General features: G+C 40.5%; 1 protein-coding gene and 3 long non-coding RNA genes across 5 annotated transcripts; 2 read left to right on the forward strand and 2 right to left on the reverse strand.

The window, feature by feature from the left end:
- The first annotated feature begins 1,691 nt into the window (after positions 1 to 1,691).
- LOC149668131 (uncharacterized) lies at positions 1,692 to 2,759 on the forward strand. Its single transcript, XM_089841295.1, has 3 exons — positions 1,692 to 1,748; positions 1,813 to 2,132; positions 2,190 to 2,759. The coding sequence occupies exons 1-3, from the start codon at positions 1,704 to 1,706 to the stop codon at positions 2,689 to 2,691; spliced, it is 867 nt and encodes a 288-aa protein (XP_089697421.1). The 5' UTR covers positions 1,692 to 1,703; the 3' UTR covers positions 2,692 to 2,759.
- A 7,781-nt stretch (positions 2,760 to 10,540) lies between these two features.
- LOC149668132 (uncharacterized) lies at positions 10,541 to 11,183 on the reverse strand. 2 transcript variants are annotated; one of them, XR_016368133.1, is made up of 3 exons: positions 10,901 to 11,183; positions 10,735 to 10,836; positions 10,541 to 10,660 (listed from the first exon to the last, which is right to left on the reverse strand). It is a non-coding gene; the product is annotated as an uncharacterized LOC149668132 (long non-coding RNA). The 2 variants fall into 2 exon arrangements; XR_016368132.1 differs by having other exon boundaries at positions 10,735 to 11,183.
- On the reverse strand, positions 11,065 to 11,464 carry LOC149668133 (uncharacterized). Its single transcript, XR_016368134.1, has 3 exons — positions 11,384 to 11,464; positions 11,153 to 11,326; positions 11,065 to 11,097 (listed from the first exon to the last, which is right to left on the reverse strand). It is a non-coding gene; the product is annotated as an uncharacterized LOC149668133 (long non-coding RNA).
- A 3,055-nt stretch (positions 11,465 to 14,519) lies between these two features.
- LOC149668134 (uncharacterized) lies at positions 14,520 to 15,525 on the forward strand. Its single transcript, XR_016368137.1, has 3 exons — positions 14,520 to 15,196; positions 15,268 to 15,443; positions 15,499 to 15,525. It is a non-coding gene; the product is annotated as an uncharacterized LOC149668134 (long non-coding RNA).
- Positions 15,526 to 16,608: the final 1,083 nt, after the last annotated feature.

Raw genomic sequence — 16,608 nt, forward strand, 5'->3', positions numbered from 1 at the left:
CTATACTCCACGTGTTTTACACGTCCTAAATCATCAGCTCTATTAACGTGATATATTCAACGTATACTCCACGTGTTTTACACTTATGAAAAACCCAAACACGTTATATACACTAAGAACACTCAAAATACACATAATTTACATGGTGAATTGCTACCTGGGAATGGATAATTTAAACCTCCCCCGGGTTTTTCAGGGGCGAACCCCCAGCAGCATCAGCCAGCGCGTGGCGCCGAAAACAAGATAGAGAGAGACTGAATGTAATAAGTCAGTCAAGGTCCGGGATAAGATTAAAATAGGGGTGGTGGTATTCCCTTTACTGCATGGTTGTTTACCAGGTAGATTTTTGAAAAGACGCTTTACAAGTGGAAAAGTACCCCGCTCCCTCTATACAGAATGTAGCCCGAAATCTTATGTCGCAATGAAATATAAACTGCGAAAGTTGAGGGGTTTGGGGGGAACTACTTCTCATCGACTATTCATTTGTGATTTTCTCTCGTGTTAGGAAATTCTTCCACGAGACGTGACAGTCATTTCAAAAAGGCGGAAGATTCCTAATTGGAATGCAAATTATATCCAGGATACCTTGAATTAATTAAATAGTAATAATTAGGCTAGGGAATTTAAATATGGGCTAAAACGTTAGGAAGTTTGATTTCTCGGGTTGACGAAAACTGCAATCATGCAACTGGTTTAAGCGCGGTGTTCCGCTTTACGAGAAATACCAGGAATACGTATTTCTTGAAGAATCGACTTTGTTCATGACAAATCATATCCTTAAAATCGTTGCCATTTATAACGTTCTTTTGTTATAGGCTTAAAAATATTATGGGAAAATGTAAGGAAATCATCTGAAAATATATAGTTTTAAAAGTAAGCCGCGGGAACTTGAAGATCTGAAAATTGATTTAAGATTTAATTCATCATTGAGTCGCTTTCAATGTTCGCCTATTTATCAAAAAACCCACTGTTTTTTTACAATCTTTCTGGAACAAAGCCGACTTAACGTGACGCAATACTCTAATTCCGAGTACATCCCTTGATGGGAAACTTCCGTTTTCCACCTCCCGGATGTGTCATCCATATCACTCGTACACGAGACGCGAACATTTGTTAGGCTGACGCGATCTATCTAGTTTAAAAGCGGCTGTCTTTCTTAATTTCAACTCATTTTAGACAGTACAATGTTGCACTCCATCATTTGCGTCTTGTTCCTTAGCTCCTTTCAACTCTTAAACGCCTTGAATCAGACGGATAATTATTTCGTAGGTTTCGTTTAGTACACGTTGACGTTGGCGTTTAAATTTAAAGGTACATTTCAGGATGAATCGAAATACGTCGAAGAAGTTCGACGTCACATGCAAGAGGTCAGAGACCAATTTGGTGACGAACTGAAGGACACCTACGAGCGGGACATTACCGATTATATTCGTCGACGCAAAAGATCGAGTAGTACGAGTACTTCGCTTTCCCACGCATTTAATCACGCATAGTCGGTACCAATACCTCAAAGTAGCTATAGTTACCATTTTGAAAAGAATCTACTTCTAGGGATTGGGACCGATCAACGAGTCGTTGTTGCGCGACTTAATAATAATCTGGCTAAAGACGAATTTCTTTTGTCAGTTGGCAAAGGTTGTGATTTGCCTAAGCAAATCGGTATTAACGACGCTTGCATGTATCAATCGGGACCTCACAAAACCATGGTCGAGTTGGAAATGATCAACGGAGATATATCCGGCAACACCGTAAATCAAACGAAAGATAAACTCGGGAAACATATTTTAAATCATTTCATTCATTGGTATATAGTTGCAAATACCGTGGTGCATTTCCATCGACAGATGCAGCAGTTCTTGCTCTTCACCCACGCACAAATGCGTCGCCGTCGACAAAGAGATGGTCAAAGTACCGGTAAGTACGCGTCTTCGAGTCGCGACCTTAAAAGGCCCGGAAGGTTTCCATTCTAAGTCCCACCCAAAACTTAGATGGAAGTCAATTAGAGACAAATATGTCCGAGAAAAGAAAATTATGGACGGACAGAAATTGAGCGGCAGTGGTTGTTCGAGCAGAGAGGTATGGGACCTCTACGAAAGCCTTCATTTCCTTAAAGATTCGATTAGCCACAGAAAGTACGTGAATACAAGAAAAATAAACAGCTAGATTTAACGATTCTTGTTTCCACGCAGAACAATTAACAATATGTCTCAAGCAAATAAAGACGAGGCGGCTGATAAGAATCCTGATAAGCCAGAAGATAGTCATGAGGAAATGGTTTTTGAACATGAAGATGAGGACTTCATTATCGAGGAGCCAATTAATGAGGCGGCAAATGCGCTGTCCGATGCTGACCAAGGAAATAACAGTTTGCCTAAGCCAAGAAAAACCAGCTCTACGTCTAGCTTGAGTGCAAGTGACAGTCGGCCCAGTACGTCTTCAAGCAAACGTGAAAGTGAAGAAACATTTATGAAATCAGCCAAATATAAAAAGCCAAAACAAAAGGTTGATGCCTATGAACAAACGCTCCTAAATATTTGGAAAGAAAATACAGGTAAAATCAATGCTAGCTCCTGCAATGCCATCCCAGAGGATCCGGATCGTTTATTTCTGTTGAGCCTAGAAAAGGATTTTAAATCTTTAAATGATAAAAACAAAAGAAAAGCAAAACACACTCATGCAAGTGCTCGATGATTTGCTTGAAGAGGAAGAACGTGACAAATTGGCAGAGCAAATTAATTAATAATCTGTATTTTCATAATAAAATCATTTTTATTAAACGAGTAATCTTTAACGTCCTTGGTATTCCATTTTACCATTAATAGTAAAATATTCCTTATAAGAATCTCTTATCTGTATGGCTCCTCTTCTACATGCTCTACCTCCTCGCCGAGGAAGCCCGGTCATATTACTGTTATGGTTAAGTCTCCATTCCCCTTTAACCAAATTTCCATGTTCATCAATATGGTCACCGTACTTGATTGGACAATACAAACGCCTATCAGTTTGTTCTTCCTTCGTCATCAAGAAGTTGTGCAAACATACTGCAGCTTTTACAACAGCCTCAGCATTCACTGGGTCAAGAGGCATAGGGCTTTGCAAACATCTAAATCTAGAACTGAGAATCCCAAATGAATTCTCAATGGTCATCCTAGCACGAGACAATCTATAGTTGAAAGTGTCTTGAACTCTTGATCAGCTGGGAGATTTCTGCCAGCATAAGGGCGCATTAAATTGGGTTTAAGAGGAAAGGCAGCATCACCAACAAAACAAAACGGAAGTTCAGGCCCATTTTCTTCAATTTTTCTTGGTTGCGGAAAGAAATTTTCATCTTCAATTGCTTTCCCCAACTCTGAACCACCAAAAACACCTCCATCACTTATTCCACCGAAATTTCCAATGTCTACAAATGTAAATTTATAATTTGCGTCGCACACCGCCATCAACACAATACTGTAGGTTCCTTTGTAGTTGAACAAGATGGCCCAAGGGCTGGGCCTTAATAGTAATTTTACACGGCTCACGTGACCCCCCGTATAGTTGATCTCCAATAAATCGTACAACTAAAAACATTTCTGAAACGCAATCGTGTATCCCCTTAATTTCTAATAACGTCACATTTCAAATAATATTAATGATACTAAATTGTGCACCCCACTAAAGTATAATTTTTAAAAACCATACGAATCAAATAATGTATCTAAAACAAAATCCTGGATCCCCTAAACCAGAAATCACTATGACCGTAAACCGTCCCCTCTATTTTACGAAACCTAACCTAACCATTCAGCATAATCTCTGATGTATCACGCGCACAAAGTGCAGCAGTGCACGAAAATTATCAACTTGTTTCTTTCACTCAAAAAAGCCCGCGAGATTTAAACTACCTTTCTTTCCTCTCCCTCCTCTCCGAGCGGGATGCCCCCTCTCCCTCTTCCCCCTCTCACTAATATACCAGGCAGGCAGCGGAGCTTCGTTTCCCTCCGATCTGGGTTCCATCAGAGAGAATTTAGAAGGGGAGTGGAAGGGGTGGTTTGGAATGTAGCGCAACGTCGTCTGCTAAACGTTATCTAGGCAGGTCGATTTCCGGTATGATGCGTTGGTAATAGATAGATTTTAGAACACGTGACCGGAAACTCGCCTACCCCAAAAAGCTCAACGCGACATCTTGTTTGGGCGTCATCACGTTTAATAGAGTCAAAGGGGGGCCTTCCACTCCCCTTCTAAATTCTCTCTGGTTCCATCTCTCTTCGTATCGCCATCGCGTATGCTAGCGATCTCTCTCTCCCATCGTAAGCGTACGCGAGTGAGCGTACGCGAAACCGGTTTCGCGGACGCGTCCGGCACAGGGGATTGGTGCCCTTTCTTAAATTTTAACGGAATAAAATTCCGTGTAAAATTAAAAACATAGAGCCAGAATTAGGAGTTGCGAACAATTCAATATGTTTTCCGTCCAAGGAGCCAACACAATTAGGGAAATTCCACTTTTGAAAATAATTTAACGCGGATGTCATCATTGCTTTTTTAGTCATTGGTGGAAGATATATTGGCTGAACTGCATTCCATATGACGTTACAAGTCTTTGGTACAATTTTAGCAACGGTTGATTTACCAATTCGATACGCTAATGACAAAGTTCGATAGCTATCTCTAGTTGTCAAATACCTATAGAAAAGCTAGTAAATTTACAACCAATTCAAATAATTAAACATAATACAAATATTACCTCAATGTGATGTAAACCCCAGTAGCAAAATCGACGTTGGGCCAACGGAGTCGGCTCGAGATTCAACCGACACTGCCCTATACTGCCGCAAAATGGTCGGTAGACTTTCCTTTTGACAGTCGAAATGTCCTACCCGAAAATGGGTCGGTCCGGCGGTTTTCCAACCTTTTCAAACGTGCACGGAAAATTTTCGGGATTTCCAAAATGAGGTCGGGATAGAAATTTTGCCAGCACTTTAACCGACTCTAAAAAGTAAGCGTGGCTAGCTGTTACATAATCAAACAATTCCCCAGTAGCACAATCGACGTTGGGCCAACGGAGTCGGTTCGAGGTCCAACCAACACTGACGTAAAAGCGTCGGTAAACTTTCATTTCGACCGTCGAAATGTCCTATCCGTTTAAGCGTCGGCCCGACTTCCGGCCATAGAAATTTTGCCAGCACTTTAACCGACTCTAAAAAGTAAGCGTGTCCAGCTCTTACATTATCAAACAAGAAGTCGGCTTTGTTATCTGGTTATGGTCGGATTATTAATCTAATTGCGGTCGGCTTTATCGACTGTTATTTGTCGGATTTATGTTTGTTTGTGGTCGGCTTTATGGCTTTTTTATGGTCGGCTTTACGGCTTGTTTATGGACGGCTTTATGGCTTGTTTAGGGTCGGTTTTGCGACTTGATTATGGTAGGCTTTACGACTTGTTTATGTTCGGCTTTACGACTTGTTTATGGTCGTCTTTATGGATTGTTTATGGTCGGCTTTATGGATTGTTTCTGGTTGGCTTTACGGCTTGTTTATGGAGTGTTTATGGTCGGCTTTATGGTTTGTTTATGGTCGGCCCTATGGATTGTTAATGGTGGGCTTTTGGCTTGTTTATGGTCAGATTTAAGGCTTGTAGTTACTGTCTTCTAAACACCACTTTCATCTGGTCTTTTGTCCATCCCGCATGGACACCAGTCTCTACTTACTGACTTCTAAACAACACCATCATCATCTATTATTTAGTCCCTCCCACATGAACACCAGTCTACACTTACTGGCTTCTAAATACCACCATCATCTGGTCTTTTGTCCATCCCACATGGACACCAGTGTGTACTTTCTGGCTTCTATTCCTTCATCATAGTTAAGGTTAAGATCTACGCGGCGATCGGCTAGGGTTACAAGAAACGTCTAGCCCCCAATGGTGCAGTTTTCCCCAAAGGTTCACGCAATTGCTCTACTCTTATCCATTACTAAGATTCGAGATATTATGTACCAATTTGAGTAAGACAAAAATAGGCGTATGCTTCATTTAAAACGTCAATATTAGTCTAGTCTCTCAAGAATGTTCAAAAGTTATTTTTGAAACGATGTAACGCGCAATAAGCTTAATAGCTATCGAAGAAAATATAAAATATTAATTATATTTATCTTTATATTTAAGATAATCTTAAACCGTTGATACACTAGTGCACCTTGTTAGCAGTTTGCCTTGTCTTCATAATATAAAATGAATATATTGAAATATTTTTAAAAATTACGATTCCTTTAGTAGTTTTGTAGCTATAAAGCTGTTTCATTTTGATATTCCAAGAATCTTTTTTATATTATTATTTCAAATGGTTGTTTATACTATATTGCTTAAATAACTGGTATTGCAAAGTTTTCTAAACATCCATCAAGTGTACAATACCGCGTATTTGTATGCTTGGTTTGCCTAAAATTGCAAATGACCCAATTTGGGTTACTGCAATTACCACAAATTTTTTGCGTTTGAAATAACCCCATCCCAAACTACAGGGAAATATTTATCCAACTGCTACTTGGTTATTTTTTAACCAAATTGTAGTTAAAATTCAAATAGCCCAACTCATTCAACCCATGAGTTTTAAGAGTGTACCTAGCTAATACCCCTTAGCTTTAAGAGTACGATACATCATGATCTCGCTTAGCAATATCAAGGGCAATAGCTTATGCTCCCTACTCAATTCTCTCTGGTCGCACTCAGCCGTTTAATCCAATGACATAGGAATGATAATACCCTCTAGACCCCCCAATTGAATAGGCTGAAGCTGAAGGCCATGTTGAAATTTTATATAGGTGACGTATTTCCGAGCATTTTGACACGTGATTAGAAAGAGCGCGACTTTTTTCCTTTGGAAATGAAGAAATAAGCTTAAAAGACATTGTCTCGAGCGTATATTCACTTCGCGATAATTTCAGTCGCGCAATTGGGGGTCTGAAGCTAGGGTGTTATAATTCCTATGTCATTGGTTCAATCAGCGCCAAACTTGATATGCCTACCTCTCTTAAGTTACTTTGATAAAAACGCATTTTAGTTGGTAAGGAGTCGAGCAGCCAACATAATCCTTCATTACATTAACCGACTTAAAATGTAACTATCAGCCTACTCTATTCTATTGTTCTCAAGGCCGACTGCAAAGCGGAGTTAGCAACTGAAGTTGGATAAGAGTCGGATTTCCGTTGTAAGTGCCAACTAGACCATAAACCGACGAATCTACCTCGAACAGACTCAAACGCGGAAGAAGCTTCATTATAACGAAATTTGAAATGTTAAGTATTGATCGGAAGGTAGTCGGATACGCCGACCTCTCGACCCTTGTTGTTAATTAGATAAAAACCCATGCTAGTTGGTAAGGAGTTGAGCAGCCGACCTAATCCTTCCTTACACCAACCGACTTAAAATGTAACATAACAGTCAGCTCTATTTGTTTGTTCTCATGTCCGACTTCAAAGCGGAGCTAGTAACTGAAGTTGGATTAGAGTCGGACTTTAGTTGTAAGTGTCGACTAGACCATAAACCGTCGAATCTACCTCGAACCGACTCAAACGCGGAAGAAGCTTCATTATAACTAAATCTGAAATCTTTAGTATGATCGGTAGGTAGTCAAATATGCCGACCTCTCGTCCCTTGTTGTTATTTTGATAAAAACCCATGCTAGTTGGTAAGGAGTTGAGCAGCCGATCTAATCTTTTCTTACACCAACCGACATAAAATGTTACTATCAGACAACTCTATTTGTTTGTTCTCACGGCCGACTTCAAAGCGGAGCTGGTATCTGAAGTTGGATAAGAGGCGGACTTTAGTCGTAAGTGCTGACTAGGCCATAAAGCGAAGAATCTACCTCGAACCGACTCAAACGCGGAAGAAGCTTCATAACAACGAAATCTGAAATGTTCAGTGTGATCGGTAGGCCGTCGGATATGTCGACCTCTAGACCCTTATTGTTATCTTTTATTTGATAGAAACGCATTTTAGTTGGTAAGGAGTCGAGCAGCCGACCTAATCCTTCATTACATTAACCGACTTAAAATACAACTATCAGCCAACTCTACTTTATTGTTCTCACGGCCGACTACAAAGCGGAGTTGGCAACTGAAGTTGGATAAGAGTCGGATTTTAGTTGTAACTACCGACTAGACCATAAACCGACGAATCTACCTCGAACCGACTCGAACGCGGAACACTCGTGTTACTGGGGAAGTCTTTCTTTAGCAGATATGGCTTTTCGGTAATGGGTGTCTTGTTTAGTTAAATTATCTTTAACGAGACTCAATAAATAATCAAATTGGCTGGGTGTGACTCGAAACACTTCTCTGTACATATTGTCATTATGATATTCATAGCAAATTCTCATTTTCGGTATTAAATTGTGGAAGTCACCATCTACAGGTCGGTCCTGAAACACTTCTCGTACCCATATTCTTCTCTTTTTTTTATTCGATTACGGTGATTTAATATCAGAAGAGAAGCTATTACATTATTATTGAAACTTAAAATATTCTTCTGTTTGGAACACACAGGTGCCATGTTTAATTCCTACAGGAAAGAAGCAACCTCGATGACGAAATCATTTATGACGTCAAAATATAAGCGTACGTTATTGGTTGATCCTTTGCGAACAACGCAAAACTTGCAAAAATCTTTGGCACGCCAAAGAATTTTGCTCTTAATAGCCCGTCCACACCAACCGTTTTCGCGTCTTTCGCCACGTTCGCCGCATTCGCATTGTTCGCTTTCATCCGTCGCGTTTCGTTCACACCACAAAAAACGTCTACTAAGCGAGGCTTGCGAAGAGAGCAAAATTCTTACCGAAAAGCCATATCTGCTAAAGAAAGACTGTACATCACATTGAGGTAATATTTGTATTATGTTTAATTATTTGAATTGGTTGTAAATTTACTAGCTTTTCTATAGGTATTTGACAACTGGAGATAGCTATCGAACTTTGTCATTAGCGCTTCGAATTGGTAAATCAACCGTTGCTAAAATTGTACCAGAGACTTGTAACGTCATATGGAATGCAGTTCAGCCAATATATCTTCCACCAATGACTAAAAAAGCAATGATGACATCCGCGTTAAATTATTTTCAAAAGTGGAATTTCCCTAATTGTGTTGGCTCCTTGGACGGAAAACATATTGAATTGGTCGCACCTCCTAATTCTGGCTCTATGTTTTTCAACTACAAAGGAACCTACAGTATTGTGTTGATGGCGGTGTGCGACGCATATTATAAATTTACATTTGTAGACATTGGAAATTTCGGTGGAATAAGTGATGGAGGTGTTTTTGGTGGTTCAGAATTGGGGAAAGCAATTGAAGATGAAAATTTCTTTCCGCAACCAAGAAAAATTGAAGAAAATGGGCCTGAACTTCCGTTTTGTTTTGTTGGTGATGCTGCCTTTCCTCTTAAACCCAATTTAATGCGCCCTTATGCTGGCAGAAATCTCCCAGCTGATCAAGACACTTTCAACTATAGATTGTCTCGTGCTAGGATGACCATTGAGAATTCATTTGGGATTCTCAGTTCTAGATTTAGATGTTTGCAAAGCCCTATACCTCTTGACCCAGTGAATGCTGAGGCTGTTGTAAAAGCTGCAGTATGTTTGCACAACTTCTTGATGACGAAGGAAGAACAAACTGATAGGCGTTTGTATTGTCCAATCAAGTACGGTGACCATATTGATGAACATGGAAATTTGGTTAAAGGGGAATGGAGACTTAACCATAACAGTAATATGACCGGGCTTCCTCGGCGAGGAGGTAGAGCATGTAGAAGAGGAGCCATACAGATAAGAGATTCTTATAAGGAATATTTTACTATTAATGGTAAGATGGAATACCAAGGACGTTAAAGATTACTCGTTTAATAAAAATGATTTTATTATGAAAATACAGATTATTAATTAATTTGCTCTGCCAATTTGTCACGTTCTTCCTCTTCAAGCAAATCATCGAGCACTTGCATGAGTGCATGTTTTGCTTTTCTTTTGTTTTTATCATTTAAAGATTTAAAATCCTTTTCTAGGCTCAACAGAAATAAACGATCCGGATCCTCTGGGATGGCATTGCAGGAGCTAGCATTGATTTTACCTGTATTTTCTTTCCAAATATTTAGGAGCGTTTGTTCATAGGCATCAACCTTTTGTTTTGGCTTTTTATATTTGGCTGATTTCATAAATGTTTCTTCACTTTCACGTTTGCTTGAAGACGTACTGGGCCGACTGTCACTTGCACTCAAGCTAGACGTAGAGCTGGTTTTTCTTGGCTTAGGCAAACTGTTATTTCCTTGTTCAGCATCGACCAGCGCATTTGCCGCCTCATTAATTGGCTCCTCGATAATGAAGTCCTCATCTTCATGTTCAAAAACCATTTCCTCATGACTATCTTCTGGCTTATCAGGATTCTTATCGGCCGCCTCGTCTTTATTTGCTTGAGACATATTGTTAATTGTTCTGCGTTGAAACAAGAATCGTTAAATCTAGCTGTTTATTTTTCTTGTATTCATGTACTTTCTGTGGCTAATCGAGTCTTTAAGGAAATGAAGGCTTTCGTAGAGGTCCCACACCTCTCTGCTCGAACAACCACTGCCGCTCAATTTCTGTCCGTCCATAATTTTCTTTTCTCGGACATATTTGTCTCTAATTGACTTCCATCTAAGTTTTGGGTGGGACTTAGAATGGAAACCTTCCGGGCCTTTTAAGGTCGCGACTCGAAGACGCGTACTTACCGGTACTTTGACCATCTCTTTGTCGACGGCGACGCATTTGTGCGTGGGTGAAGAGCAAGAACTGCTGCATCTGTCGATGGAAATGCACCACGGTATTTGCAACTATATACCAATGAATGAAATGATTTAAAATATGTTTCCCGAGTTTATCTTTCGTTTGATTTACGGTGTTGCCGGATATATCTCCGTTGATCATTTCCAACTCGACCATGGTTTTGTGAGGTCCCGATTGACACATGCAAGCGTCGTTAATACCGATTTGCTTAGGCAAATCACAACCTTTGCCAACTGACAAAAGAAATTCGTCTTTAGCCAGATTATTATTAAGTCGCGCAACAACGACTCGTTGATCGGTCCCAATCCCTAGAAGTAGATTCTTTTCAAAATGGTAACTATAGCTACTTTGAGGTATTGGTACCGACTATGCGTGATTAAATGCGTGGGAAAGCGAAGTACTCGTACTACTCGATCTTTTGCGTCGACGAATATAATCGGTAATGTCCCGCTCGTAGGTGTCCTTCAGTTCGTCACCAAATTGGTCTCTGACCTCTTGCATGTGACGTCGAACTTCTTCGACGTATTTCGATTCATCCTGAAATGTACCTTTAAATTTAAACGCCAACGTCAACGTGTACTAAACGAAACCTACGAAATAATTATCCGTCTGATTCAAGGCGTTTAAGAGTTGAAAGGAGCTAAGGAACAAGACGCAAATGATGGAATGCAACATTGTACTGTCTAAAATGAGTTGAAATTAAGAAAGACAGCCGCTTTTAAACTAGATAGATCGCGTCAGCCTAACAAATGTTCGCGTCTCGTGTACGAGTGATATGGATGACACATCCGGGAGGTGGAAAACGGAAGTTTCCCATCAAGGGATGTACTCGGAATTAGAGTATTGCGTCACGTTAAGTCGGCTTTGTTCCAGAAAGATTGTAAAAAAACAGTGGGTTTTTTGATAAATAGGCGAACATTGAAAGCGACTCAATGATGAATTAAATCTTAAATCAATTTTCAGATCTTCAAGTTCCCGCGGCTTACTTTTAAAACTATATATTTTCAGATGATTTCCTTACATTTTCCCATAATATTTTTAAGCCTATAACAAAAGAACGTTATAAATGGCAACGATTTTAAGGATATGATTTGTCATGAACAAAGTCGATTCTTCAAGAAATACGTATTCCTGGTATTTCTCGTAAAGCGGAACACCGCGCTTAAACCAGTTGCATGATTGCAGTTTTCGTCAACCCGAGAAATCAAACTTCCTAACGTTTTAGCCCATATTTAAATTCCCTAGCCTAATTATTACTATTTAATTAATTCAAGGTATCCTGGATATAATTTGCATTCCAATTAGGAATCTTCCGCCTTTTTGAAATGACTGTCACGTCTCGTGGAAGAATTTCCTAACACGAGAGAAAATCACAAATGAATAGTCGATGAGAAGTAGTTTCCCCCAAACCCCTCAACTTTCGCAGTTTATATTTCATTGCGACATAAGATTTCGGGCTACATTCTGTATAGAGGGAGCGGGGTACTTTTCCACTTGTAAAGCGTCTTTTCAAAAATCTACCTGGTAAACAACCATGCAGTAAAGGGAATACCACCACCCCTATTTTAATCTTATCCCGGACCTTGACTGACTTATTACATTCAGTCTCTCTCTATCTTGTTTTCGGCGCCACGCGCTGGCTGATGCTGCTGGGGGTTCGCCCCTGAAAAACCCGGGGGAGGTTTAAATTATCCATTTTGTGTATGATGGGAGGAAGGGCCCGTCTGGGGATGACCACCACGGAGGCGTAGTGACGAGCCCCTCGGGTTTTACCCTTCACAAAGACCTTTGACTAAACTAGATTGCAATCTCTTCTCAAAACATTTCTTTCTTTTTTTTTTTACCTCTCCGTGTGACGTAGTCCAGGAGAGGTTCTGTAACGGCCGTGTCTGTGTGTGTGTCTGTCTGTGTGTGTGTCTGTCTGTGTGTCTGTCTGTCTGTCCGTTGTTACACCCACGTGACCGCGTTCGCAGTTTGCGTATCGGAGCAAACGTGTTCGCCATTTCCGAACTGCTTTCACAGTCACGGAAATGGCTCCTCTACTTGAGTTCTCACACCACCATCTTCTGGTCTTTGTCCATCCCACACGGACACCAGTCTGTTCTTACTGGCTTCTAATCACCACCATCTTCTGCTCTTTGTCAATCCCACATTGACACCAGTCTGCACTTACACTGGCTTCTAACACCACCATCCACTGGTCTTCCGTCTATTCCACATAGACACCAATCTGTATCATTGGCTTCTACTCCATTATCATCGTTTGGTTTTAGGATATACGCGGCGATCAGCTAGGGTTACGAGAAACGTCTAGCCTCCCTAAGGTGGGATCGCCACCAAAGGTTTTCGCAATTGCGCTTTTTCCTTACTATTATAATGGAAACGAATCGTATATATACCCCAAATTTGAAAAAAGCGGGCAAGAGGGGTACCCTTAACTTTAAACGTCAATATTAGCAAAGTTTGAGAAGATAATAGGTATAACTTTATTTTAAACGATTTAACTATTATTAATGTTAATTATTGAAGATTAAAATAATTAAAAATAATTATATTTATTTAAATATTAAAGATAAACCTCTGGTGCAAAGAGAGAGATTATCATTGCCTCCTATATCTACCAAGGCCCGTGCATGCGATATATTTCCTTCATTGCCTCTTATATCTATCAAGGCCCGTGCATTGTGATATATTTCATTCATTGCCTCCTATATCTATCAAGGCCCGTGCATTGCGATATATTTTTCAAAACAACAACAAAAATGGGAAACCCCAACTCAGAAACATAATAACGTTTTCATTGGATACTTTAAGTTTATATAATCTTCTTGACACGGAGAGGTAATATTTTGGTTTTCCCAACTTGTTCAAAGCGAGGGGTCGGATACGCGATAGAGAGCGGGTCTCGCGAGAAATTGCCAACCTTGGAAAAATTAAGACGGGCTAACAATGGGAGACGGGTAGAGGAGTGGTACGTTTCGGGTGAAATCGGTGTCCCAACAATAAACAGCTTCAAAGTGACCGGTGTAATGGAAAACCACATTCCATTATTTTCATAGAACAGAGTAATCCTCCAGAATCAGTCAGATCGCCGGTACTTTCTTTGGCGACTTGGTACGCGAGTGGCTACGTGATCGTCAGATTGCTCCCAAGCCCTTCGCGGCACTTATAATTTCAGTTAGTTCCAATTTTAATATCTTTGTTGATATCAAGAAGTATCGTGGGTCAAAGGTTGGACGCCGTATTACGCCGCCCATCCATCTTATTATCAGTAATTATGGTTTATTTGGATTTGGCTTAATTACGGTTGGCTGTTGCTGCCACAAAAGAGCGCCTAAGGCCTTCAAGGTTAATTCCTCCTAGAACTTTTTCTAATTATTATCTATTATATGATTATATTCAAAATTAAAAAAGATTTAAGAAATGTAGTTCGAAAGTTGAAGCTGACGTAACGCGCGCGCCATACTTCTCGTTCGAGATATTTACTTTTAACGTTGAATTTAAAGCGAAACTTTAGTTATTTACGTCGAATGATTGACTTCTGACAGACAAAAGAATTTTCGCTTTTGGCAAAAAGTATGACGAAATTAGTAATTACGTTTAAACGTAGTTTGCATTTTTTGCAAGGCGTTTCGAAGTTCGAACCCTCTCCCCGAATCCCTTTCTCTCCCAAAAATATTACAAGTTCAGTTTCGATTGAGAGCTTGGAGAGAAAGCGTCTTGATACTCGACGTAATCTTCCCGCAGTCTAAGGTAAGGCCTTCGGTCAGGCGCTGCCATTACCCTAGTACAAAAACCGAGAAACGCGTCAACGCGGTGGTAAAAATGTCGAAATCAATTGATGAAAACGCGGTAAAAGATACATTTCCAAAATGATGAAAGTTCTTTTCAAAATTTCAACTTAAGAATAACGTCGAGGAATCCGAGCAGCTGGCTTTTTCCGAGTAGTATCATGTCCTGCGCGTGGAACTCTCCGTATTTCTTAATGGCGATTAACCATAATATAAATAATTATTAGTTAATTAATTAATCGCCTTTCCTAGTCACGGCTCCGCTTGGTTTCGCTATGGACGGACAGAGGCAAGGAGTACTAGATTTTTATGACAACAAGGGAGTATTCATCACGGGAGTAACTGGCTTTCTCGCCAAGAAAATCATAATCTTTCCCAACTCGGGGTAACCTGATCCCTTCACTCGCGATGATGCCGATAGAGTGACGCGTTATCGCTCGGCCACCATCGATTGTACTTCGATTAAAAGATGTTTTCATTTCGATTAGATCTTTTTGGAGAAGATTTTCTATTCGTGTCCTCTTGTCAAGAACGCCTACGTTCTAATTCGGCCCAAAGGTTCCAGAGCCACCGATCCAGTGGGTGAAGATCGCCTGAAAAATCTGCTCAATTGAAGGTATGAAGGCGCATTTTCAACCCTAATTGTAAGACGCGCGTATAACGGTGGTGGTGCCTGCTCGCGTTTAGGTCTTCGACCGTCTTCGAGAGAAAAGACCGGAAGCCCTGTCCAAGGTAGTTGCCGTCTGGGGAGATGTCTCGCAAGAGGGACTCGGATTGTCCGAGTCGGACAGGGAGATGTTACGGCGAAACGCTTCCATCGTCTTCCATTTGGCCGCCACCACAAAGTTCAACGAACCGCTCAAGTTACTTCTTATTACTCGAGAGCGTGTTGCGCTCTAATCCCTTGAATTATTGTAGAAAGGCCCTGGCCATCAACTTCATCGGACGAAAAATGACCTCGAGCGTTTTCAAGCTTTTGACGAGATATTGGCTTTCGTTTACGTCTCAACAGCGTACTCGAATTGCCAGAAACCGCTGATCGAAGAAACTGTCTACCCAGTACCCGTTATACAGCCGATTTCCTCGTAGAATCTTTTATCTTATTGGCTCACTTAAACAGGTACGTTTTGATGACGTTGCTGACGGGGACGTCGAAAAATAGTGACGTAATTCCTTCTTTCCTCTATCGCTATGACCCTTCCGCCTCTTCTTTCATACGCCCCCCCCCCTCCGTCCCGTGGAAGGGGGTCCGGTACTTTGACGCGCGTCCAAATATTACTCTGTTCTCCATTCCTACTTCTCAAATTAAATCTATCCCTGGTAATTCAAAATCTAGGCTATTGACAGCATTCTGTGGAATATAAACAATCATAATTCCATTTATTTTGTAGGCCTAGTACTTGTTAGTCAGATTTGAGTGAAATACAAAGGCAGAAAAGAACCTGCTGGTCCAACTGCGGCTTTTGTTTGTCCATATGTAATATTTGGTTGGAAACGAATATACTAATGAATGCATCTAACTGCCGGTAACGCCGCTCGCTACATTATATAAGTTCTTCGTGCTTTTTGATACGCCGTGCATGGTCAGAAGGAAGGAGCACGTCCAACCCGTATTTCCTCTGTCCGAAACGCTATACCTGCATACCTGCCTCCTAGCCATTCTATTACCTATACCTACTAGGCTCTAATAGTACTTGACGTCAGCGGCTGATGTAAAACGCGTCAAGGAGGAATTATTTCGTTGTTCTCCCTTACAAAAATCTTCTTAAGAACTCTTAAGAAAATTCCTTGGGAAATTTCTTTGGAAATCCTTAAGGCGTTCTTTAGGAAATTGGGGAATATTGGCCTCTTTTTCTTTGGAAATTACTTTGGAAATATCTTTGGAATTTTCTTGGGAAATATCTTTGGAATTTTCGTGGGAAATATCTTTGGAATTTTCTTGGGAAATATCTTTGGAATTTTCTTGGGAAATATTTTTGGAACTTTCTTGGGAAATATCTTTGGAATTTTCTTGGGAAATATCTTTGG

The sequence above is a fragment of the Phalangium opilio genome, unplaced genomic scaffold (genome assembly GCF_054372755.1).
Source record: "Phalangium opilio isolate 3A_F unplaced genomic scaffold, DU_Popi_V2 ptg000056l_1, whole genome shotgun sequence".
In the NCBI taxonomy this organism is placed as follows: domain Eukaryota; kingdom Metazoa; phylum Arthropoda; class Arachnida; order Opiliones; family Phalangiidae; genus Phalangium; species Phalangium opilio.